We start from the raw sequence: 25,841 nt of genomic DNA, 5'->3' as shown, positions 1-25,841 counted from the left end.
AAATCTAATTCGCTGATTACTCCCTCCCCGGTGGTGTGGAGACACAGTGAGGCAAAGCATTGGCTTCACTACGTGTGGACTGTCACGGCGGAAGCACCCATGGTCTCACCGGACGACATGGCAGAGGGTAAATATTCCTCTGTTCCTCCCAGCATTGTGAGTATTCTCACTACAATTCCCTGTCTTTCTCTCTGTTAGCTCCGACTTGTCTCCTCAACCGGGCATGTGTATTTCAAACTCTATAACCTCCAAAACTTTGAATAGAAACACACCAAAAACATGCTGCTGGGATTGAAGTTACTCATGTCCGCCATCTCCTGGTGTAAAGTGGTAACAGCGCAGACCTCCGCCATTAGTCCTATCTCCAAATAGTAAAGAATCCTTTAAAAAGTTCCTGGATCCAGACGGTGAGCCGGATCAGTCCCAAAATCTAATCAGTTCTTCCTCATGCCATTTCTGACATTTCCTGAAAATTTCATCCAAATCTGTCCATGACTTTCTGAGTAATGTTGCTAACAAACGACTGGACAAACTAACAAACGAACAAACCCATCCGATCACATAACCTCCTTGGAGAAGGTAATAATGTATCAAAGTCAATATTTTGGCTAATCATTGACTTATACAAGCTGGATTTAGAAATAATGCCTCGGCCATCCAACATTTGGTATAAGGAAGATATCACATTTTTTTCACTTTTTTTCATAAAAAAACAACATTGACTTTAAGTAATCAACCTGGCATTTAAAGGGTTAAAATCCTCAAAATGTTTAAATGTTTGGTAGTTTTGATTGCAGCTGAAGTTGTTTGAGAGATTTATGCAAAAAAAAGCAGAAAAAAATATTTTAAGTTTTGATAGCAGTTTTTGGGAAGTGGACATATTTGTCCTTAATGGCTTTAAAGGGGAGTAAATTAAAGGGTTAAAAAACTAAAATTTCTGGGGGGGCTAGTAATTTTGTCTTCAACTGTACATGGTTCCTTTGCATTTATGGTTAAAAAAAAATGTATGCAAATAAAAATGCTAAGATTGGAAAATAAACACATACAAGTAAGTATTTACTTGCACTTTATAAAGTTATTTAAATACAAACTATTAATTTCACTAGACATGGTGAGTTTGTTTTAGATGCTATGCTTTAGCTTTAGCAGCTATGCTGCTGTTAAACTGGCTAAAACCATATTTATTTAACTATTTACACCATTCCATTTAGTTTTCATAATTATTCCTAAAGATAACCTAAAAAATCCAATTTTTCTAAATTAATGTAGGCAGAAATAAGGCCCGCAGTAAAAATAACTGATAACACAGATTGTGTGATGTCACTTGACTGATCTCCACTGACTGGCTGAGAACACTTATAACGGTTCTATTGTATCACAGAGAGTTTGGGACAGGAAGTTCACTAAAGTGACCATATATGGTTCCTTTCCCCATAAAAGGTCAAAGACTGACTCTCTCTCGGTCATCTCCGTGTCAAAGATCTTCATTTTGGGGACAAACATCTCTGTTGTTGACCATGCTTCAGTGTGTTAGCTAAAGCAGGCGTCACTCTCCTCAGATCAACTCAAACACCACAGACACACACTCTTTGACACACACGCATCCACAGACTGTCTCCGGGGAAACGGCTGACTTGCTGCCACGACAACCGAGTCCATCTGGTGTTCATCTCCTCTGGAACCTGTCTGTTTCTCTTCTTCTTCTTCCTTCCTTTCCTGTTTTCTATCTCCTCTTCTACTTCAGTCTTCAGTCTCCTTTCAACATCACCTCCCTCCCTCGCTCTCCTCTCTTTCTTTCTCCTCTGTTTCCTCCTTACAGTGAAGTTATATAAGATCTAAAACTTCTCTTTTCTCTCCATCCTTTCTTTGCCCTCCTTTCCTCCATCTCTCTCTCTGTTTTTCTCCCTGGAGGAAATCTTTCCACTTATCAGCAGAAGTTTGAGAGGCTGAACTCTCTTCAGCGCAGAGATTTTCAGTCGACTGAAGCTCTGAATAATAGCTCTGTCTTCACAAACTCCCGTGTATTTATGCCGTGACTGGCTGAGCTGGGGTCAGGCTGCGCTGGCTTTTCCACACTTGGTTTGGTTTCTGGAGACAAAACTTTGCTCTGATTGGATCCCAAAATCCCACATAGGTTTATAGGTTTATTCTGGATTATAATATGTTTTTAAAAATCCAGCGAGTTTGCTAAAAACTTTCATCGAACATAAACAGGAAAATGTGAAGGAACAAAACAAGGAACTGTAATGTCAACATATCAGGTCATAAAACGGGGGGCATCTTAGTCATCAACATAATCGTAGACTGTGTCTGTAGGCAAGTAAAAGGGGAGAGCTTTCTGGGCCCAGGAAAATGGGGGGGGGTCCACGGAGGCCAGGGAAATTACAGTCAATTATTTCAGCGACGTTAACAATGCCGATGGAAAGCCACAGACTAGTTAAATCAATAAAGGAATTGTAAGAGCTTCACAGGACATTGATCAATTATGAGGCTTAAAAAGATGAAATTGCCAAAAAATTGACAACTATGGTTCGAGAGTGGCAAAATGGGATAACAGTGGAAAAATGGGCACAAAAAGGCAAATAAGGGCTAAACGTGGGTGGGGGAAATGGTGAAATGCAGTTGTAAAGTGCCAAAATGGGTTTAACGTGGCAAAATAGGCAAAAAATAAATAAATAAATAAAACAAAAAATAAAGGGTTAATAGAAATAGAATGGGATAATGGTAAAAATGGCACAGTAAGGCAAAAAAAATGTGCAAAACATGGGTGGGGTAAAGGTAAAATTCAGTAAGAAATGCCAAAATGGGTTTCAAGTAGCAACATTTCCCTGAAAATGTAGTGAAAAGGAGTTACAGTGTGGCAAAAATGGGATAACAGTGATGAAAATGGGCTAAGAAAGGCAAGAAGGGGTAAAACATCAGGGGAGAAATGTTGAAAAACAGTAGAGAATATCCAAAATGGGTTAAAAGTGGCAAAATTTGGCAAAAAAAAAAAAAATGGCAAAGAAGGGTAATTAAGACAAAAATAGGATTATGGCAAAAATGGGTAAAAGAGGCCAAACATGGGTGGGAAATTGGTAAAAAGCAGTTAAAAAGTGCCAAAATGGGTTTCAAGTGGCAAAAATAGGCAAAAAATGTGTTAACCGTGACAAAAACAATGGGATAAAAGTGGTGAAAAGGGGCTAAGAAAGGCAAGAAGGGGTAAAACATTGGCACGAGAAATGTTGAAAAGCAGTAGAGAAAATCCAAACTAGGTTAAAAGTGGCAAAAATTGGCAAATAAATAAAAAAAATAACAAATAAATGAAAAAAGAGTTAACAGAGATCAAAAGAATGGGATAATGGCAGAAATAGGCTAGGAAAGGTAAAAAAAAGGCTAAACATGGGCGAGAAAATGGTGAAAAGCAGTTAAAAGGGCCAAAGTATGGTAAAAGTGGCAGAAATAGGCAAAAATGAGATAACAGAGACAAAACAATGGGCAAAGTTGGGCTAAGAAAAACAAAAAGGCCAAACATGGGTGGGAGAAATTTTGAAAAGTATTTAAGAAATCCAAAATGGGTTAAAAGTGGCAAAAATAGTTTAACTAAGACAAAAATGCGATTACAGTGAAAATGGGTAAAGAAAGGCAAAAAGGGGCAAAACATTGGCACGAGAAATGTTGAAAAGCAGTAGAGAAAATCCAAACTAGGTTAAAAGTGGCAAAAATTGGCAAATAAATAAAAAAAATAACAAATAAATGAAAAAAGAGTTAACAGAGATCAAAAGAATGGGATAATGGCAGAAATAGGCTAGGAAAGGTAAAAAAAAGGCTAAACATGGGCGAGAAAATGGTGAAAAGCAGTTAAAAGGGCCAAAGTATGGTAAAAGTGGCAGAAATAGGCAAAAATGAGATAACAGAGACAAAACAATGGGCAAAGTTGGGCTAAGAAAAACAAAAAGGCCAAACATGGGTGGGAGAAATTTTGAAAAGTATTTAAGAAATCCAAAATGGGTTAAAAGTGGCAAAAATAGTTTAACTAAGACAAAAATGCGATTACAGTGAAAATGGGTAAAGAAAGGCAAAAAGGGGCAAAACATGGGCGGGAGAGCTGGTGAAAAGCAGTTAAAAAGTGTCAAGTGTCAAGGGTTTCAAGTGGCAAAAGTAGGCAAAAAATGTGTAAACAGTGACAAAAGCAATGGCATAATGACAAAAGTGGACCTAAAAAGAAAAAAAGGCTAAACATGGCAGAGAGAAATTGTGAAATGCAGTTAACAAGTGCCAAAGTGAGGTAAAAGCAGTTAAAAATTGGCAAAAAATTGATGGGATAATGGCAAAAATGGGGTAAGAAAGGCAAAAAGGTCAAAACATGAGTGGGGAAATGGTTGAAAGCAGTTTAAGAGTGTTAAAATGGATTAAAAGTGGCAAAAAAAGGCAAAAAAGTGGCAAAAATGTGTTTATGTAAACAAAATGTAATAATGGTGGAAATGTGCTAAGAAAGGCAAAAAGTGGCTAAACACAGGTGGGAGAAAAGCAGTTTAAAAGTGCCACAACGGATTAAAAGATGAAACAATGTGTTACAGAGGTAAAAATATGCAAAAAGCTGGGTTAAGAGACTGATCCATCTTGGAAAGCTCATCTGAAACAACTGTGAGAACTGACTAGATAAATCAGTGTGATTGAAGGAGAACGAGGCCGTTGCTACAAGCCCACAGCTCTGTCCACAGCAGCAATAAGCCTGACTGTAGCTGTAGTAGAGCGGTGGTTTTATCAGAGCTGGACCACATTTCCTTATTAAAACAAGAGGAAAGAGCCACACTGGAAGCTTTTCTTGGCAGAGAGGTTTTGCACTTCTCCCTACTGGCCACGCCATGACATTTATCAACCAACAAGCTCCACTGTTCATAAACTACAACAGCAGCAGCCTGCCTGGCTAAGGTTAATCTGCTCTGCTGTGGAGGAAGATTTGACATTTTAGCAGGAAATAAATGTGTTTTTTGGATTGTAGAGGCACGAATATGACTCCATCAGCTGATCTATATGGCTGTGACTCTGCTCTAAATAAGAAATATTCCAGCAATCATAACAAGGGGTATTTTTACAAGAGAGAGGGAGATAGAGCTTGAAAAATTTTGCAGATTACTTTACTAAACATCGACTCAAATCTGAATCGATCCTAAAGGAACGTTCTGATCCAGATTTCATTCAATCTTTAAAACAGTTATTGACTGAATCTAATAACTTTCCCAACCTTTCAGCCTGACCTTCCTAATCTCACTCATTAGCTGTCACAGGATCTATTTTTCTCCACGTCAGACTCTAAAATAAACCTGCCAGCGCTGAGGTGAAAGATCAGAGCGGATGTGTAGGAGGACAGGCTTTAAGTGACAGAAGATGATCATATAAAATGAACAGAAAAAAGGACAAAGACGAAAAAAATGAGCCCGTGGAGGGAGAAGGAAATTATTTATATCTATATATACATTATGGAGGATCATTAGAGGAAGTAGGGCAGAGAAGACGGCGATGGTTTCAGCGGCGGGAAGACGGAGACGTGAGCGAAATCTCTGAAATATTTTTAGCGTGACAGAGCATCACTCCTCTTCTTTCTCTTTGGAGTATTCAAACTTAAAGCAGCACAGTGACCTGCTAGCAGTGCGAGGGTCTCGTCTTCATCGTCATTGTCTTTAATAAACATCATCATTTGTTAAAACGCGTCCCAGGACGGGTTTTTGTTCGTCCCAGGGGCTGCTGGGGGAGCAGTCAGTGTTCGTGCTCTGAGCTTGAGCACAGGAAAGTTTGAACAAGTTTGATGATTATCCTCAATTATTGTCACTGAAGATCAACATCACAGTGATATGAGAGTCATGCCTCATTCTGTTAGCATAAAAACCTCAGTTTAAACATTTAAATCCACTCTGATCAGTGAGTTTATTTCTGATATTTATCAGGGCTGTCAAACAGTCCAGTTTGAGCCTGTGATTAGTCACGCAATTTCAAATTAAGCACAATAATTCAGCTTTTTAATTGTATGCTTAAGAATTGTTTTGGATTTCAAAATAAATGTTTTAGCCTGTAGTGACAGTGTGATAATTCTTCTCTGAGTCTTAATTTAATGGATGAGGGACTTTATTTCAAACCAAAAATAGTGTGATACTTTAAGAAATGTGCAGGAGCGCATGTACAAAATGACCTACCAACGTGACCTGAAAAATTCCAGTGCAGCGTCGTAAAACCTTGAACCACCAGCTGATACTTTCCTCCTTCTATCACCAAAGACTTTTAGCTACCTAAAACAAACAACCCTGAGTCTAAGGTCTGTATTTCTTCTTTAAAACATATTTGGAAAAAAACAAATCAGTGATCAAAATTGGATTTTGTGAGTGGAGGTTGACATTTTCATTATAGTAAAGAGGCACAAAGAAAATAAACGACAGCGCTTTAAAAAAAGCTGTAAATCTGCTCGCTTTAACGCCTTTGAATCCACTGAAGCCCAAAGTCAGAGGCACTAGATCAAATCCAGAGCAGACCAAACTAAACGAGTATAAATCACATCAACACCTGAGACAGAACTGGCATCCAGAGCCATCTGTGGGAGAATTATCTGACTTTGTCTGTCCACCTGCCTGTTTTACTTCATCTCCCTTTACCTCTCTCACTCAGATATCTCCATCTGTTTCTTGTCTCTGTATCTCTGTCTTTCTTTTACCTTTCCACCTCTTGCATCACATCTTCTCCTCCCTCTGTGTTTCCTTCCTCGTCTCTTTTCATCTCCTCCGGCCCGCCCTGTCCGTTTTAATCTCCCTGCAGCGTCTCCTGTCTGCAGCCGTTTGTATTAAAGCTGCCAGTCCTCAACACATTATTGTTCCCCCTCTCTCTGTGTGAAGGTGGAGGTGTGGGCTTACGATTTCCTATTTTAGTCCAGGTATCAGGAGGCAAAAGTAAATGGCATTGGCAGGAAGTACATAAAACATTCTTCCACATCAATTAAAGAAAATAAAGTTCCCCCCCAAAAGGGCTGAAAAGGATGAGAGAGGATGAGTGGGAGCCAATGATCAGGAAATGTTGATGTGACCCAACACTCTGCTGTCAGCTCTTAAAGAAAGGATTTCACTGGTGCTTCTAAAGGTGTAAAAATGGGCAAAAAATGGTTAAAAGAAAAAAAAAAAAAAGATGTCCATCCATCAATTTTCTATACCACTTATCCTGTTGAGGGTTGTGAGGGCTGGAGCCATCCCCCGCTGGCATTGAGTGACAGGCGGGATTCACCCTGGACTGGTCGCTAGCCTGTCACAGGGTTGACATGTAGACAGACAACCAAGCATGCTCACATGTACTGCCAATTTACAGTCACCAAATAACCCAACAAGCATGTGCATGCACGGGGAAAACATGCAAGCTCCACACAGAAAGGCCTTGACCGGCAAGCGGATCAGGAACCTTCTTGTTATGAGGCAACAGCACTAACCCCTGCACCGCCGCGCAGCCCTTAAAAATATATATGTATATATACATGTATATATACTTGAAAAATTTATTAGACCACCATCCAAAGTAAGATTTATGCCACAGCTGCCCTAAATTAACAGCATTGGTAATTACCAAAATCATTTTCTGCAATGGTTAATACTCCAATATGTAGAAGCTCTTTAACCAAAATGATATTTTCAATGCTAAAATATAATTATTATTGTTATCCATGAATTTTCAAATTTACTGATTTACAAAAAAACTGAAAAAATAGTAAAGCACATTATTATTTCTTGATTAATATGTCAAATTATAGTTATTTACTTTCATTCCTGAGCAGAAAAATGAGTTTTAGTGGTTGAATGTTATGCTTGATTAATTTCTGACTTCTCAGAGAAGCCCAATGAGCCGGCTTAAATTTGAGTATAAAAAGGTGAATTCAGTTTGAAATTCCTCATTCCTGTTCAAAATGGTAAAACATTGAGAGCTCACTGAAAATGAAAGAGTCCACATTAAAGCACTTCATGATCCTGGATGGTCTCTGAGACAAATATGACAGTTGGTCTAACAAATTTTTAAAGCACTGTATATACCAAATTGGGTTTAACAGAGCATATACTAGCAAAAAATGGACAAAAAAGTGGGGAAAAAGCAGCTAAAAAGTTGCAAAAAGATGTTGCAGAAATTGGCAAGAAAAGGTGCGAAGAGGAAAAAAGGCAAAAAAAATGGCTTAAATAGGCAAAAAGTTTTAAAAGAAGTTTGGTGTACGAATCGGATTAAAGTGGCGAAGAATGGAAAAAATGGAATAAAATGGCAGAAAGAAGTGGTGAAAATGGACAAAAGGTGGCAAAAACAATGCAAAAATGGGGGAAAAGTTGTAAAATGGGGTAAAAATTGTCAAAAATGTAAAAATGTTGCCAAAAGTGGCATTGATAGGGGATGGGCTTTAAAAATGGGATTAAAGTTGTAAAAATGGAAAAAAAAAATACATACTTGTGTATGTTATCTGTCTGATACAGTAGGTGGCAGTATACACGCTGTTATCTGTAAATTAGCCAAAAAGAACACAGAGGAGGGGACAGCCATCGAGCAATAGCTCACAGTTGTTTATGATCCATGCAGATAATGTAGTCCATCCTGCAGGGTACTATGGGCATTTTTTTCATTTCTTTGATGTCAACAATGACCCTCTTCCTTTTTCCACTTCTATCATCCAGATAAGAAGATGAAGCAAACCCACGCTGCAGCGATACAAGGATTTATAATGAGACAGGAGACATTTACGCCTCTTCTTGGTGACACCACCCATCACCTGGACATGGTTGCGGTCACATCTCCTGTGTACCAAGCACGAGTATGCATGAATCATAAAAAGACCATCTTTTCAAGTGGACTCTGGCACAGTACCCAAGTATGTTATGTCTGTGTTCACATGAGGCATGCAGTCTGTGCAGCTCTATGTGGAGACGATGATATGTTCATGTTTGTTTTTGTCTTAATAACAGCTCACAGACTGAAAAAATGCAGGAAATTATAATCTTGTTGTACTTTCAAATGTTTTCTAGAGATACAGTAAGTGTAAGTTTGACAGTTTTACAAGTTTTTTACCAGTAGTTTGAATAAAAAGTCAAAAGATGAGAATCAGCTCCTTGTTAACTTTTAAATCTGACCAAACTGCAGACTTGTCCCTCTCCAACGCTCCAAAAAAAGATGGATCTTGTACAGAGAAGACACATGACCCCGCCCCGAGGCTGGATGACTCAGAGATCGATGTGCAGCGACACATCAGAAAGAGACGGGCGAATGTTGGAGCTGTCACATTCACACTGAGCCCTGATCTATAGCGGGATCATGTATGCCTGCTGGAATATTTCTGCCTGACACTGATTGAGTTCATGTTGGAGGAAGTGTTGAAGCGCAGAGACAGGCTTCATCTATAAAACACGAGCAGAAAAGCCACAGACTGAGACGAGGAGAGAGGAGCCTGTGTGGATCCAAACAACATCTCTGATTCTAAAGTTACAATCTGGAACATTTTTACTGATAAGGTGGAGAGTATTGATTCTGTGAAGCCAATACTACAACACTAAAACCTGCAGTTCCTCAATCATCCACCAGAGGCTTCTCCACAAGTGAGTCAGGCCCCATAGAGACCTGTGTCAAACTTCACAGCAGAGATAAACGTGTTTACAGCCTGGTTTAAAAGCAGTTTTGGTCTCTATAACTGATTCTTTAAATGTGTGAGATCAGCTCTGAAGTTAGAATTATGTATATTCAGGCTTTAATCCATGAGGGGCGTGGCCTCTTTGAGAGAGAAATAAATAAACCATTCAGATTTATTCAAGAAAACATGCTGCTGTTTGGACCTTGGAGAAATACTTTGCTTTAGATGAAGATTTCCACCACAATGCCATATTCTGATTGTCCACATGAAATAAAAACTTAATTTCTGGCATGATATTTTGGTTTGTATCTTACCATCTACTAGTTTAAATCAACACCCACAGGCTGTCCTGGACCCCAGACCTGGAACCAATGTTCTACAAAATGGGGTTCTCAAAGTTTTCAGGCTGTGACCCCCAACATAAAGGTTTCAGAGACTGAGGACCCCTACTGCCTCTGCAAAGGGATGTGTCTGAAGATTTTACATCACGTCTGACGTGCGGACACATGCGACTGAGATTGCCTCGAGCATAAAAAAGTCTTTACTTTTACTGTATGTCTTTTGAAACTAAACCCTCTCTAGTGAGTCTGCCATGATCCACAACTGTCTGAATGTCTTTTGCCTGAAACAAAGCAACTTTAATCAACCATACTGAGGAAAAAATAAATATAAAGGGCCTTTTAACATGCTAATCATATGTGCTCTATGGTGCATGCTCTGCTGCAATGTCACCACTCCCACTCCCTCTAGGATGTCAACAACAACAGTACTCTTACTCTTAGACCCCACCCATCCACTTGGCTCCCTTGTCCTATTGAGACATAGATACCTGTCCAAGACCTGGAGGAAAGCACGCTCCAAAAAGAGCTCTGCTCTGTGCAGTTGAAGCTCTAAACAACTGATCACCAACTGGTGGCCCGAGGACCATATCAGGCCCCCCAAAGCTTCCTGTCTGGCCCCCAGAAGATCATTAAATTCAGAAAAGGAGGAAAAGATTGTTTGGTTTAACAGCATGTTTTGGCTTTAAATGTTCGCAGCTGTTAAATCAATGGCAAAAAATGGGTGATTGGTGTGGAGTGGCACAAGGAGACAGTGATTGGCAGGAAAAGTGGTGAAAAGAGGTTACAATGTGGCAAAATGAGTGGATAAAAGTGGCAAAAATAGCCTGACAAAGTATTGAAAGGCGTTTAAGAGTGGCACACAAGGGCAGTAATTGGCTAAGACTTTGCAAAAAGAGGTTAAAGAGTAGCAAAATGGGGAAAAAAGAGGTAGAAAATGGGTTAAAAGTGGCAAAAATATAACAAAAACAGCCTGATAAAGAATTTAAAGGGGTTAAAGAGTGGCAAACAGGGGCAGTAATTGGCTAATGTTGCAAAAATGGGTTAAGAGTGGCAAAATTGTTGCAGAAATGGCCAAATGAAGTGGTGAAAAGGGGTTAAAAAGTGACAAAAACGAATAAATATTAACCCATTAAAGCCTGAAGCCAAATAGCCATTGTTTTGGAAATTAAATGTTTATTTCACTTTCTACTGAAATCCAAAAAATTCCAAATTTCCATACAATTTAACATATATATTTTTTGTAACTCATTTGACACATTAGTTGTTTTTGGTAACTGATAAGGGAATTTTTTTTAGCCATTCTCAAACTGTATTCAGATTTTTTCTTTTAGTAATTTAGGTTTATAATGATTAGATAGAGGTATCATAAAAGCATTTATCTAATATGATACAACAGGCTTTAAGGGATTAATATCACAATTGGGGAGGGTCCATTCTCTGGGATATTCAGGGGCCCAGCCAGTCCTGTAGTCCTGTGGGCAGGCCTGTCTCCCCGTGGCCTACTGCATTATAGATAATAGGGGTAGATCTCACTCCTGCATTTTGAAAGAAAATACACTTAATAATACAATAACATGTAAATCAGTCTGGCCTCCAGAGTCTCTGTCAAGACTAAATCTGGCCCTTGTATACATGTACTTGATGACCCCTCTAAATAAATTCCCATGTTGACTGTAATGTGAAACTGTTCTATGTGCTTCTACTGGTGTTTACTTATGTATCTGGTGAACCAGCCGTGGAAGCCGTGACAACAAATTTCCCCTGTGGGACAACACAGTTGTGTGTTTATCATACAAATTTGATAAGTTGGTGTTTGCTGACCCCGTGCTCCTCATCCTGATAACGGTCACTGCAGGGCCCAACAAACAAGAAGCCAAAATGGTTGGTACATTTTTATAGAGTCTGTGGGGTGAAATCAGTCCTCCACATTTACACAGAAGACAAGTGCACATCTGCCAGAGGAACTAAAGGATGATAAATTGGTGCCTGTACTTAAATGTGCTGCATTTGGGAGGAACATCTTCGGTAATTTGAAGTGTCGATGGTTTGTATTAAATCCTGCAGAGACTCTCCTTTAAATCTCCCCAAAGCTTTTAGTCTGACTCTAAATTCAAGACACGAAAGTGGAGCCTGAAGATGAAATCCCCCGTGTTTCTGCGCTCCAGTCCATCAATATGCTCAGACGAGATGAGATTTTAGTAGCGCTCTCACACACAACAAACTGCAACACATACACACGCTGCAGCAAGTGGCTTGAGAAATTAAACGCGTTCCCTCGCGTCCCCCCCACCCCCCATCCCCCCCACCCCAATCAATAACTTCAAAGTGTCAGGTAGCTCGCGCCCACTCCACAGCACTTCATGACAATCGATCTGCGGCCAAAACGTCGCCATTCCTCCACTCCCCCTACAAATTGAACAGATATTATTTTCATATCCATCCCTCTGGGAGGGAGTTATTTGAATCGTTTGGAGATATGCGGAGTGTCTGCAGACGCCTCATCTGTAAATATCATCAGTTAAAAACTCTGCTGGTGGACAGACAAACATTGAGTTCTGTTTTTTTTTTTTTTTTTGCAGCAGACACAAACTAGAGCTTAAATAACAGCTGCTTCAGGGAGTCTGCATGTTCATTTTTCTTTTTAAAGTGCCTCTAAACATGAGAGATGATGAAACCGAGTCATCTCACAGCAGGACGGTTCAAGGTCAGGATCATGCAGATCTCGATTATTACATGTTCTCTGTATGCTTACAGTCAAAATACATGCAGCGAAGATAAGGTGATGAATTTGAATTTACTGTAGCTTTGCTAAATCTAATAATGCACTTGCTCCAGTCTTTTGCAGCAAAAACTCCTACTAGCTGAGGTTTTGTACTGCCACAGACCTGTCCCTATTTATTTTACAGGATTATTCAACAGCATAAGCTAATTATAGGCCCCATTACCTGAGGTATATAAGGAGCTAATGGAGGCATGAAGACTGACACATACAGGTGCATCTAAATAAATTAGAATATAATGGAAAAGTGAATGAATTTCAGTAGTTCACTTTAGAAATTGAAGGTCATACATTACACAGATTCGTTACACACTGTGAAAATTTAAAGTGTTTATAGATTACAGCTAATAAAAACCTACGAGTCAGTATCTAATAAAATTAGAAAACTGTAATCAGCAGATTAACTTGAAACACTTGCAAATGTTTCCTGAACCTTCAATAGTCTCCTAGTCTCGTTCAGTGACCTACATAATCATGGGGAAGACTGCTGACTTGACCACCACTGACACCCTCCATGAGAAGGATAAAGCCCCAGAAGGCCACTGCTGAAAGAGCGGGCTGTTCTCAGAGGCTGCATCAGAGCAGATTCATGGAAAGTTGACTGGAAGGGGAAAGTGTGGTAGAAAAAGATGCACAAGCAACAGGAATAACCGCAGCCTCCAGAGGATTGTCAAGAAAACATTCAAGAATTTCACTAAGGGTGGACTGAGGCTGGAGTCAGTGGATCAAGGAAGTAAGCTGCAACTGTCGCAGTCCTCCTCACAAGGTCCCAAAGTCCTGAGGAAGATTAGAGACGCACAGAATCCCAGGTGCTTAGAGTCCAGAGTAAAGTTTCCACAGTTTCCAAGTCCAGCTTCTGAAGTCCAAGGTCAATACAGCTATTTCCAGAGCACTTCATGCCTCCCTATGCTGACCGGCTTTATGGGGATGCAGAATTCATTTTTCCGCAGGATTTGAAACCCACCCACACTGACAAAAGAACCAAATGATGGTTAAATGGCCATGCACTGAACCCCATAAAGAATCTATGGGGTAACACCAAGAGGAAGATGAGAGACACAGACCCAAAAGCACAGAAGAGCTGAAGCTCACTATAAGAGCAACCTGAGCTGCATAACACCACAGCAGTGCCACAGACTGATCGCCTCCATTTCCGTGCCACACTGATGCAGTAACCATGCAAAAGGAGCCCTGACCAACTACTGAGTACATACAGTAAATATCCTTTTTAGTAGCCCAGCATTTCTGTGTTAAAATCATTTTTATTGGTTTTAAGTAACATATTATATTTTCTGAGATACTGAATCATCAAAATTTAAATAAATGAACACTAGAAATACATAATTCTGTGTGTATCGGTTCACAGAGCTCCTTGTTTGGTACATGCCTCGGTTTTGGGATCACAGCCCTGCGCAGGGTGGGCTCATAGTGAGAACTCAACAGAATTGCTTGTATTTAGAACTCTAGTTTCCTGTAGCAGTTGGCACTACCAATAAAACATAATGCACGTTTCAGAGTAAAATATCATATTTATGATTTAAGAGGTGTGTTGCGACATCATCTCAAAGTTGATAGTAAAGTAGTAATTGGTGCAGTGGGTACTCATGCAAAATGACCCCAGACTAGCTTATGTAAATACAGAGTGGGAAAATGTAATGGAGCAGCGCACTTAAACACACATTTGTAGCTTGACTTCTGCATATAGTCAGCGCGTAGGGCCTCATCACCCTGGGGGAGGCTTACTTTGAGCGTTTTTTTATCTTCTCTCTCTCTCTCTCTCTGCACATCAGTCCAATGTTTGCATGGTAAATATAATCAAGGTGCTGCATATACAAAGTTGACCAAACATAAACTCAACTGGCCATCACACATTAGTATGTCAACCCTAAACATATCTATTTTTGGAGATCAGTGCCATCTGTAACCAATTAAGTGCACGAAGTGTCCGCTCACTCTCCCTCTCCCTCTCCCTCTCTCTCTCTCTCTCTCTCTCTCTCCTGATATTTGCAGCACAGAAGCTCTCGTTTACCTGTTATTCTGCAACCTCTTTTGTAAAACATTAACTTCTATCATTGTTTCGTTCGTGAATTTATGATAAAATTTCATGAAGTTTTCGCTTGATCTAATCGGGAATTAATCCTTGCGCAGATCAGCTGTTTTAAAATCAAATCGTGGGTGAAAACAAAGGAAGACTGTATTTTAAGGTGATATAATTAAAGAAAGGCTACTGATGATAACACTGAAGTAGAAAAACAGCAAGGAGAAGAAGAAGCAAAACGGATGGGCTGCTGTGTGTGAGGGAAGGGGAGGGGTGCAGTGGTGTGTTTGGGGGGGCAAGATCAGCTGGTTCATGCTAATTTAGTTATGAGGAGAAGACCCCATAAAACAGGTTGACAATAAAGTGGGATTAATGTTTTGATGAAAATAAATAACCCACAGCGATTACCTTTAATAGAAAAAGACAGTTGGAAATTAAAAACTGTACTTGTTTTACTGCAAAAAGGAAAATGATCATTAAAAGCTATGATCATTTTTTCAGAAAACATTTTTGTTAAAGACACAGGTCTGTAGTAGTTTTTGGTCTATGATGACTCAATTACAACTAAAAACTGTCTTTTATATGCATCTGACTCAGGCTAAACTGCAACAACTACTAATTATTAAATAATTATTGTAATAATATTTTTTATTTGTGGCATGTAATTAATATTTGGCCCTCTAGTGGGCACTTGTGTTGTAAAAGATGAAATTGTTGATGTATGTGCGAAATAGAGTGTGATAAAATGAGTGTGGTGCTGTCCGTGGTGCTGAAGCCAGCAGACTGACAGCTGTCAGAGAGAGAGTGGGAAAGGAGAAGCTCACTATAAACAGCTGATTCTACGCCCCTCTCTCCTGCAAATATTGAGTGATTACTGTGATTTTGTGTTCTATGTATTGCAGATATTCTGATTCTGTAAATAAATCTGTCTGACAGTGTGAAAAACTGTTATCTCAAGAGGAGATTTAAGGTTGAAAGTGCACAAACATAAACTCTCGACGTTTCCTGCACTCAGAAAACAAACTGATCTGCAGTCCCACTCCTCCTCGACAAAGTTTTATATCTGGAGATTTATACCCTTAAAGTGGCTGCAGTACATTCCCGCTGACACCCATTTTAACATTAGTTCCCATTATGTTTCCCCATCCATCCTCTCTCCCCGGCTGCAGTGTGAAAGACATCATGGATTTACATCTCTCAGATATACGAGCCGTCGCTCGCCGCAGCAGATATACGAGCCAAGCCGTCAGAGCTTTATTAGCTGTCGGATTGATGACGGCTGAGAGGAGGGGAAAAAAAGAAGAAAGAGAGAGTAGAAGAAGAAGAAGAAGTGACACGTACTTGTAACCTGGCGCCATGTTGGCACAGCTCCCGCTCCGGAGCCAGATGCAGTATGGGTCACGAGAGGCCAGGCAGGCTCTGCAGAGGGAGGAGAGAGGGAGGTGTTTAATTTACCTGCTCCTTCATTATCAGATATCGACTTTCCTTTGGGCCTGTGTTTCAAAAACACATAAAAAACGATTAAAAGAGACAAAGAACAAACAAAAAAAAAAAGATGAAAACAAAAGAAAGTGGTAGAAAATAGAGACAGAAGAGAGAGTAAAGGTTCAGAGGTTGTCTTCTGCTGCCACGTGTGGCTGTGAATGGACGTCAGTCCGCAACAAACACAAAGACGCTGACAAAGACACACAGTTGTTTTGGCTGGCCTGGCTCTGAACCGTGTGTTTGGCATGAGGAAGCTGTGTGCATGTGAGTCACTGGCAGAGTGTGAACAAAACGCGCTGGAAATGGGCGACAAGCTTAGAGACAATTTCAATGACGCATGGGTGTTTGACAAGAAAAGGAGCAGAAGAGCCAAGCTGACAATAAATGAAGAGCAATTATGAATAATTTCAGCATGCTTTATGGATTGTTGTGAAAGGATTGGTCCTACTTTGCATGAAAAGATGTTTAAGTATTTATTGGTTTTAAATCACCAGAAAAAATGAACTTTTTTTCATGATAATCTAGTTCACTGAGACTGACTAGTACTTGTTGTTTCAACTTGTGTTTGCCTCCAGCTGCATCTGTGCCTGCCCACTTTTTTGGTGACAGAAGTGAAATTTGCTATTCAAAATCCTTATTGCAACACTTTCAATGCATGAACCTTATTATCTAGCTACCTGAGTACTCGTGACTAATAAAACATTTTAAAACTGAGAAAAAGGCAAAGGTACAGGACTGTGTGCCAATTTTTTTCAAAGAAAGAATGAACTACATATCCCACAATCCATTGTGATTCATTTCCTTCATTGTCAATGATGTTTCAAGCTTTAAAACCATATATGCACCTTTTTTCCTATACTCATCTCTGCCCAATAACACAAATCTCTAATTAGAGTTTAGAATTTAGAGATTAGAGTTATTCTAATCTGAAGAGGGCTTCAAAGTTTGACTTTATTCTAAAAATTTTCACTTTTTTCCACAAATTGTATTTCAACTTTATTCTCAATATTTCAACAGTTTTTCTCGTCATTTCAACTTCAATCTCAAGCATCGTTTTTTCTAAGTATACTGAAACTAATGTCCATGTTGCATTATTTTTTCTGGATGTGCACAGACGGTGCAGGGCTTTAGAGCAGCTACAATGTGTCTGTGTACATGTACTTAACAGTAAATATTCCTGCTCTTACGTGGTGCTTTCATTCATGGATGATGAATGGCTTAGCAGAAAAATGTGACCTTTAAAAATACTGATCAGTTCATTTGAGCAGAGGTTTTATCAAACAAGTCAGTCTCCCCTGAAAGTCCTCAATGTATGCTGCACCCCATACCCCCCTTTAAAAGTACTTTTAAACATATCTGTAAACTTTTAAACATCTGTGTCTCATCTTTAAACAATCTATAAGATTTCTGATATTTTTTGAGGCACTTATTTGCTGTTTGCTGATGAACTAAAGACCAATATTGCTTTATTATTATGCTTTTTAGGCCTGCTTAAAGGCAGTTGCTGTATAGTTTCGCTGAGAGCAGGAATAACCACAGATCATGCTCATCATGAAGCCTTGCCTAGTACTTACTTTAGATCATTATGGATGCAGAAAACCTGCTCCAACAAAAGTTGTTGTGGTCTTTACACTGCTATATCTCATTTTATTCTACTGTGGCCACAATTCCTTTAACTTCCTATAAAAACTTATCCACCAAACTTGAGAGCTTAGTATCAACATGGCGGCTAAGTTCACATGACCTCATGCTTTTGATAGAAAATTACGCTGTATGGTTGTGAAGCATCACAGGATCAACATGGCAAATCCAGGCTTTAAAAAGTTACAAAAAGTCACTAAAATAATTTTTATTTTGGTCTATATTTTTTTTATGCCACACCTTCCCTTAAAGGGGACATATTTTACCCTTTTAAGACAAGTTTATATTGGTCTCAGAGGTCCCCAAAACATGCCCGTGCAGTTTGTTCTCGAAAAAAACTCCAGTATTGGATTTTTGCATGTCTAAAACCCCCTCTATTTCAGCCCTGCTCAGAACAAGCTGTTTCTTTATCTATGGCTTTAAATGTCAATGAGCTGTCTGACTCCGCCCCTCTTTGTTTCGCCTGCTCTCTTGTCACTTGATCACAGCTGCTTCCTCCCTTCACCTCTGGGAGCTTCGGATTAAAAACCTGATTCTTTGGTACCTGCATCTTTTTGGTGTCAATAGAAATGGAAGTAATCTGGTCCAGTTTGTGTCCATATTTCCATGTGCAGCTCTGCTCTCTGTTAAACAGAGATGTTCTATGATGGAGTCACAGCTGTTGGCAGCCTCTCTGAACTTCTGCAGCTGTTTCTGTGTTTCTGCATCTCATCTGCTGGCATTCACTCGTCCTACTCAGTAATTACCACGACTCTGATTACTGACAGTTTGAGTCTGGGAGAAAGTGTGATGATGAATGTGCTCTAATTTTGGCAGAAAGCTCTGTTCAGTCTAATGACATCTTTAAATGAGATCCTTTTTCCTCAGTCAACTATTCACACTCGGCATCCCCATTTCCCCCCTGGCACAAACTGCTTTAATATTGATATGTTGCCAAATTAAGCTCCACATATTAACATTTAAAAGGTTCCCCCAATTCTGATTCTAGGATATCTTCCTGATGGAACTAAATTTAGTCTTTTGCTGGTTTTGTGATAGGAAATCTCCTCCAAAAAGAACTTCTATTTGACTTTATGCAGCAATGACGTTGAACAAAAAGACTTAACCCCAGAATTGAGGTCAGCCAGCAGTGCTATTTTAGCTTATCACAATGCCATTCTTTGTCTTTTTTAAGAGCCTAATCGGCCTAAAACGGGTCTCCAAATTCTGCTCCCTTTATGCACAATTTTATTTCAGAATTAGCCAACAACATCTGGCAAGTCCAGATGAAGACCACCATGTAGCAGGCATGTTTCCACCCCTTTTTTGACCATTTGTAATGCAAGTTAAGGTGTCATCGGCATACGATTAACACTATGAAGAGACAGATATCTTGGCTTATCTGCAACAGACAGAATAAAGACTCTGGATGTTTTGGGTCTTATAGTAATAGATATAAAAGACTCTTACTTTTTACAAGCTCCATGTTGGGGACAGCGGCTGAGCGGGACTCTGATCACGCAGCTCGAAAAGGCGACAAACAAAGCGTGATGGTCTTTATCAAGCTCCAGCCCCAGAACGCTCCTGTCCTCCTGACCCTGAACGTTACATCTGCACAAACATGCAGGAAACAGATTACAATGCTACCGGCACTGATATCAGACTGCTTAGCATGAACAGCAGAAGGTTTAGGACGAACTTTGATGGGTTGTAGACGTCAATGTCCTCCAGCAGTTTGGACCCGAAGCTGTCGTTGGGATGTGTGCTCGCCAAAACCTTCAGGACTCTGCCATCGTCTGAGCCAAGGAACATCACGGTCCGGTCTTTGTTTGGGCCGGCTGAGACATCAACCACGATCTGAGTCAGCTTGGATCTAAGATTAAAATACAAAGCCACTTAGTGATCATGAAACTTTAAAAACTTGCTTATTATGACTAAAAAACAACATCTTTGTAATTTGTAGTAACCCTTTAAGTGTTCTACTCTCAAAATGTCGACTTTCTCTGTGCAGAAAAACAGAGTTGTGACTTCAACAAGAACTGACAAGCATCTTTGGCGGAGGAAATGCTGCAATATGCAATGTTTTGAATTAGTCAGAGCACTCATTACTTTTACTTGATGCTCTGCAAGTTGATCAACTCCCTTGGAATAAACACTTAAGAAATATAAGCTGTGTCCAATGCAAGATTTACTCCAAAAGTCTTGTAAAAACTTTACTGCTCAGGTCTTACGTGCTTTTTGAGCCTCTCTCACACATGTAAGACATGCCAAAGGAGAGAGAGCCCATGGCTCTTTAAATAAGCAGCCATTGTGTGTTATTTTTTATGCTGAGCAACTCTGTATACTGCTTTCTAAGAGGCCGACAGAGCATTTTATAGCACAGATACATAAGCAAGGTGGAAAAGTTTCTCTGTATGCTTCATGCTGTCAGCAGTTAATGGCAGGAGATAGATCTGGGCATTATAACTTAAAATGCATGTTTGTTTTTGTCTTTTAAGGTAATTTGTATAACAAAATTAAAAGGGATAGCACACTGAATTACATATTGAAGTGTGACAACCCCCTTTCTCTCCCTTAAACAAACCCGTTATAGCATTCTAAACTCATGTCTGAATGTAAGAGTACAAAAAAAAAGGTTTTATAAGTCTCTAAGTGTAACTAAGTGTAGTTCTCTGTAACTGCACCTGTAAGTTTCATTTCTCTCCTGCTGAGGTGTATTAAGCTGCTACTAGACTACTTTCCCCACAAGGTTATTCAGAATAAAAGCAAAGGAAATGAAATAGCACCTGCAGACTTTAATTGTGAGGAAAATGTATGTTTATCATTAATTTGGGGCCATAAGGGACGCTATATAGAGTCTGGGGGAAAGATTTGCTCCAATGAGACGTCCTTAGGGCCGGACTATTTATGTAGACCAGGAGTGTGAAAGTCAATCACGGATTCTGAATTTAAGCCAACCCTAAGAGCCTAACAAGGTTAACTTTTAACCAAAAACCGTCAACCTCATTTTCACCATTAGCAAAATATGGAAAAAAATATAAATAACACTGATAATAAATCATTCTAAGATGGAAAAAAGTCAAAATTCATAAGTTTAAAGGCTCAAAGTCTGAGATAAAAAGTCAAACTTATTAGTTCAAAGGTCAAAAGACAAAATTTCAAGGCAAAATAATGTTTTAAAAAGGCAAATATACGAGATAGAAAGTCAAATCGTAAGTTTAATAGGTAAAAATATGACTTAACAATTTAAATTGTGAATCTTCATGATCAAAACATGAAAAAAAAAATTAAAATCATAAGTTTAAGTAGGAATTTTGAGATGCAAAATTGAAAAATGAATGTTGAAATGACAACATTCATTTCTTTTCCCATCTTCCTGACTATTTATCTAACTATTTTCACTCTTTGCTTTTTCAGATTTTCATAGTTTAACAAGGATATTTTAAATCATCAAGGTTAAGTTTCCATGTTTATACTAGAGGAAATCTGCAGACCTCATACTGGTGGGCCAGTTATAATAGAAAGGTCGTATGATCTTGCAGGCTGGACACAACTGTACCACAGGCATGGGTTAGGGAGTGTATGGAGCAACCGTGTTTGAAGCTGCTTCCCTGACTTCGTTTAAAGCCACTGACCACTTCTTTGAATCATCATGGACTTAAAACCAGTGAATCATGACCCCCCTCCCAGTAACAGATTTAAAGCTGTGATTACATGAATCACGGCAGCGCTGGGCACAGGTAAAACTGAGATGATCCACTGCAGCACACAGAGACGCTTTGCAAAGTGAGTACACTCACTACATGTTGTCACTAGAGGTCAGTGCTCTCAGAACAGGACTAAGAACGTCTTTAGGATGGTCCAATTGGCAATACGAGTCAAAATCATCAGAATGCGATATTTTTTAAGAATTGTTAAGCCCTTGTTTAGGATAAAAGAAAGTTAAGGAATAATTGCGTATAAATCGCAATTGCAATCAGATTATGTTCCAAAATCGTTCAGCCCTACAAGGGGGAAATGTTTCAATGTTCACTGTGTCTCCAGAGTCTTTGAAAAAGTCCAATATCCTCCTCTTACAGAGCTCCACTTCTGATTTGTTGCCTGGAGCAGGATGTCAGCACAGTCCAGCACTGGGACGGCAGTCCTCTAACACAACATCCAAAATGAGAAAATATTCAAACCAATATAGAAAACATACCATTGCCTCTGTGAGATACAGTAGATCCACTGACACACCTTTTATACAAAATGGTCCTGATTAGAGTATCAGAGTCATTTTGTTGGTTCAAAGAATGCATGCTGGGAAATTAAGGAGTGCAGAGATATCTGTGTAGGACATGGAACACCACAGTCTGACTGATGTCCTCTACCACAGAGAGAGGATCTTCATCCCCGTGGATGGGGACTCATCATTAATCTGGGTCAGCTCAGTCGTCCCAGGAGCAGAGACTAATTCGAACACAGAATTAAGAGTCTCATTCCCATCCTGGGCTAAAAATTAAACGCCATCAGAAACTCATCTGAAACCTGCAGACACAGATTATAAAAGGTCAGAGATTTTCAGTCACAGAGCTTCCCGTAAGCAGACGACTAATCAAAGCAGATCACCGTGATTATCCTCGCTGCTTCAGGTCGGGACGGTGCATTCACTGCCTCTCAGAGCTGCTGTAACTGTCAAACTCCCCTCTCCAGGGTACAGGTGACATTTCACACTTTTCTCTCGACGTCGTTGATCTCTTTCTCAATCATATCAGGCTCTCAGGATTTTGAAGCCCGAGCTGGCTGCTGCTGACGGAGGATATTAAACTTCTCTGCAGTCAAACTTTACATCATTCAGACTAATGCTCACATTTAGATGCAGAGATGTGCTCAAACTTCCCTGGCGCTGCTGATGAAGACTCTACAGATCAGCGGCTCTGACATTTGACGACTGAGATAATTTTGTTGCATCTTATAAATCATGTAGCAGAGGCATTTCTAAACGTCTACAAACACTAAATGTAGACGTAATGATCCATCACAAGGTCGCAGAGCAGGAAGGAAGAAAAGATTCTCCTCTGTAACAAATAAATCTAAGCAACTCATGAGAGATGTGGCACAGATACATCACTCCCACTGCTGCCTAAAAACTAACACACTGTTTGAGGTATTTTTGCAGTGTGGAAAAGAGGAAACAACAAAAACAAATCCATGCTGAGTCGATATCTGTGGAGGTTTTCTTCCTGGATCAGAGACGTTACCTGCTGGAGGTCCTAGTGAAGACAGGCCGGTCGTTGACAGAAGGAACAGCTTCGTCCATCAGAGGATACGACTTTATGAATGTCAGCGTCTCATCAGGAAACTGGACTGAGGACTTGTAGTCAGCAGCCGAGCCATCGCCTGCACACGTACCTGGTCTGAGGGAACAACATGGAGTGTTAATTGAAAAAAGCATACTCACTTTAGTTTGAGCCGATGACTCTTGAGTCCTTTTGGGGTCTCACCTCGGTCTTGGGACTTGTTCGTCAGGTACAGGGGTCCAGGACGTGTCACTGGTCCGCTGCTCCTTGAACTTCCCGTTGAAGACTTTCTCGATGTCGTCCATGTAGAAAGCACAGACGGCAGAGCCAGGGATGCTGCAGAGATAGACAGAGAGTTAAAAGACTGAAATGAAGGGCCAAAGTTCATCCAGATGAATCTCCAGTAGCTCTACTCTAAAGATGGCATGAATATACACAAGAAAGACTATCAGTAGGGGGAAAAGAGGGAGGTAGGGGAGCTTTTTCCACCAGAATCAACCCTCTTTAAGCTCTTTGTAGGATGGTCAACTCAACCATACGTCATCACATGACAGATTCATTACATTAGCTTTGTTAAGCAGATGGGCTGGCAAAATTCCATGTCAGTCATCAGGTAAATCAATCTTGCAAAGCTCCAATTGGCATCAGTTTTTATCAGATCTGGACAGCATTTCTTTATTTAATCAAGAGCAAAGAACCACATTGAAACCTTCTCATGGTGGAGAAGATGTTTCTGCACTTCTCTCTACCATCCTTGACATGAGTTTTATCCACCAACGTCCATCGTTCATAAACCACGGCAGCATCAGCCTGCTGAGCCTTTATACTTAACAAAGCTGCACATGTCTACTACCTCATTTTTGTCTTGCTCTGATTGGCCTGTAATATATATGACAGGCAGAAAGTTTGTCCAAGCACATTCAGAGAATTGGTTGAAAAGTCTTTGCCTCCACAAACACTTGAATGTGAAATATATCCATGCAATGGATATATGAGACAGTCTGTCTGGCGTGTCAGGTTACCATTAGTCATTTAGAATCCTAAAAGGTCATCTTATTACTCATTACTGTCACTTTTCTTACATTTCTGCCCATTTTCAGTTTCCAAATATATTCTCATTTGCACGATTACATAATTATTTACCATGTTGATTACTGACAGGGCCGTTTCCACTCCCTACACATTAAATGGCAAATGTTAGTTCCTGCTCTCCAGAGTAACCATGACCCCATTTGGTTGAAAACAAACACAGATACTGAATAAAGGTAGGTTAATAAACAGTGGCAGAAATGCAGTTGAATGCTAGAGTGATTTATGCTGCAAAGGCTTTGGATAAAAGGATGAAAACCTTGTTTATGGCAAGTTCTTCATCCTTAAACGATGAAGAAGTGTAAAAGCAAAGCTCTGCAGCTCTGGCCTGAAACTAGACAGGAGTATAGAGGTCAAAGTGGGATTGGTGTCAAATTCCTCTCTAAAAAGTGTATTTGAGGTTATTTTATTTTACATTAATTGAATCCAGTTTTGTGCTTTGGTGGCACTGGTGTACTTTTGTGTTTTATCCGAGCTTGAAACTGCAAGTTGTTCCTTTATTATAAAACTATGAGCTCAGGTAAAGCACATTAGTTTGGGGTTTCCTGGGTGTTTGCTTGCTTGCTTTGCTTAAGAAAGAGTTTTCTCAGGATGTGACTTCTGCACCATTAGTGAAGCTACTGACACAGTTAGACGTGATTATGTTATGATTATTTGTCAATTAAATGCACTTCTTATTATTTCACTGTCGGACTGAACAGTTAAAGATTGAAAAAAAATAAAGTTTACTTAAATATCCAAAAACAGCTGAGTTGATTGAAAACATTTTTAGTTTTAAGTAAATAGTTCTCAGTTACAGAAAATATTTGTAATTTAACTCAAATTGACTGACAATCAGCCCTCAATCTGCAGAGGTTTCGCAAAATCACCTCATGCAATAGACACTTTTGCACCATGGGGAAAGTTACTGACTCAGTTAGACTTTTTCTTAAGAAAACTGAAACTGATGTCCCACCTGTAGAGACGAACTAAAACATTATAAGGAAAGACATACTGCACTTTTTGGAAATTTACTTTCTCGATTAAATGCACCTTTCCTTCTGTCACTGTCAGACTGAATGGTTAAAGGTTGAAAAAATAAAGTTTGCTAAAATATCCAAAAACAACGTTATCAGCTTTATTTTACTGAGTTGATTGAAAACATTTTTAGTCTACTTTTAGTCTTCCTCTTTTCCAAATTAAGACAAAAAAAACCCACCTGTTCGGGATAGCTCATTCATTTTAATTACTTTGTTCCATTTTTTCTGTGTTAGCTTTTATCTGTTGTCTTACTGTATTTGTTTTTACCTGTAAAGTCACCTTGAATGTTGAGAAAGGTGCTTATACATAAAATGTATTATTATTTATTATTAAGTAGTTCTCAATCACAGGGTATATTTTGTAATTGTTTGACAATCATCCCTTAATCTGCAGTTTTCCCTGAATCTCTTTAGGCATTAGACACTTATGCACCATGAGTGAAGTTACTGACACAGTTAGACAAGTCCCACCTGTAGGGAGCGATTATAATATGCAGTGGACGATACACTGAAAATGATGGAAGAGGACTTCCTGGATCAATGTGCACCCATTAGAGCTTCTAACTTTAGGTCCCTTAAGT

General features: G+C 39.5%; 1 protein-coding gene across 1 annotated transcript in view; it reads right to left on the bottom strand.

The window, feature by feature from the left end:
• The window catches only part of LOC121524338 (semaphorin-6D-like), a 256,246-nt gene that overhangs the window by 54,697 nt on the left and 175,708 nt on the right, over positions 1 to 25,841 (bottom strand). The window contains exons 14-18 of the mRNA XM_041809680.1: positions 23,357 to 23,488; positions 23,114 to 23,269; positions 19,573 to 19,746; positions 19,344 to 19,484; positions 16,110 to 16,187 (exon numbers count right to left, since the gene is read on the bottom strand). Of these exons, the coding sequence (XP_041665614.1) occupies positions 16,110 to 16,187; positions 19,344 to 19,484; positions 19,573 to 19,746; positions 23,114 to 23,269; positions 23,357 to 23,488 (681 nt within the window). The remainder of the gene's footprint in view (positions 1 to 16,109; positions 16,188 to 19,343; positions 19,485 to 19,572; positions 19,747 to 23,113; positions 23,270 to 23,356; positions 23,489 to 25,841) is intronic.

This window comes from Cheilinus undulatus, linkage group 16 (assembly GCF_018320785.1).
Source record: "Cheilinus undulatus linkage group 16, ASM1832078v1, whole genome shotgun sequence".
In the NCBI taxonomy this organism is placed as follows: Eukaryota; Metazoa; Chordata; class Actinopteri; order Labriformes; family Labridae; genus Cheilinus; species Cheilinus undulatus.
This window is presented reverse-complemented; position numbering and strand designations above follow the sequence as displayed.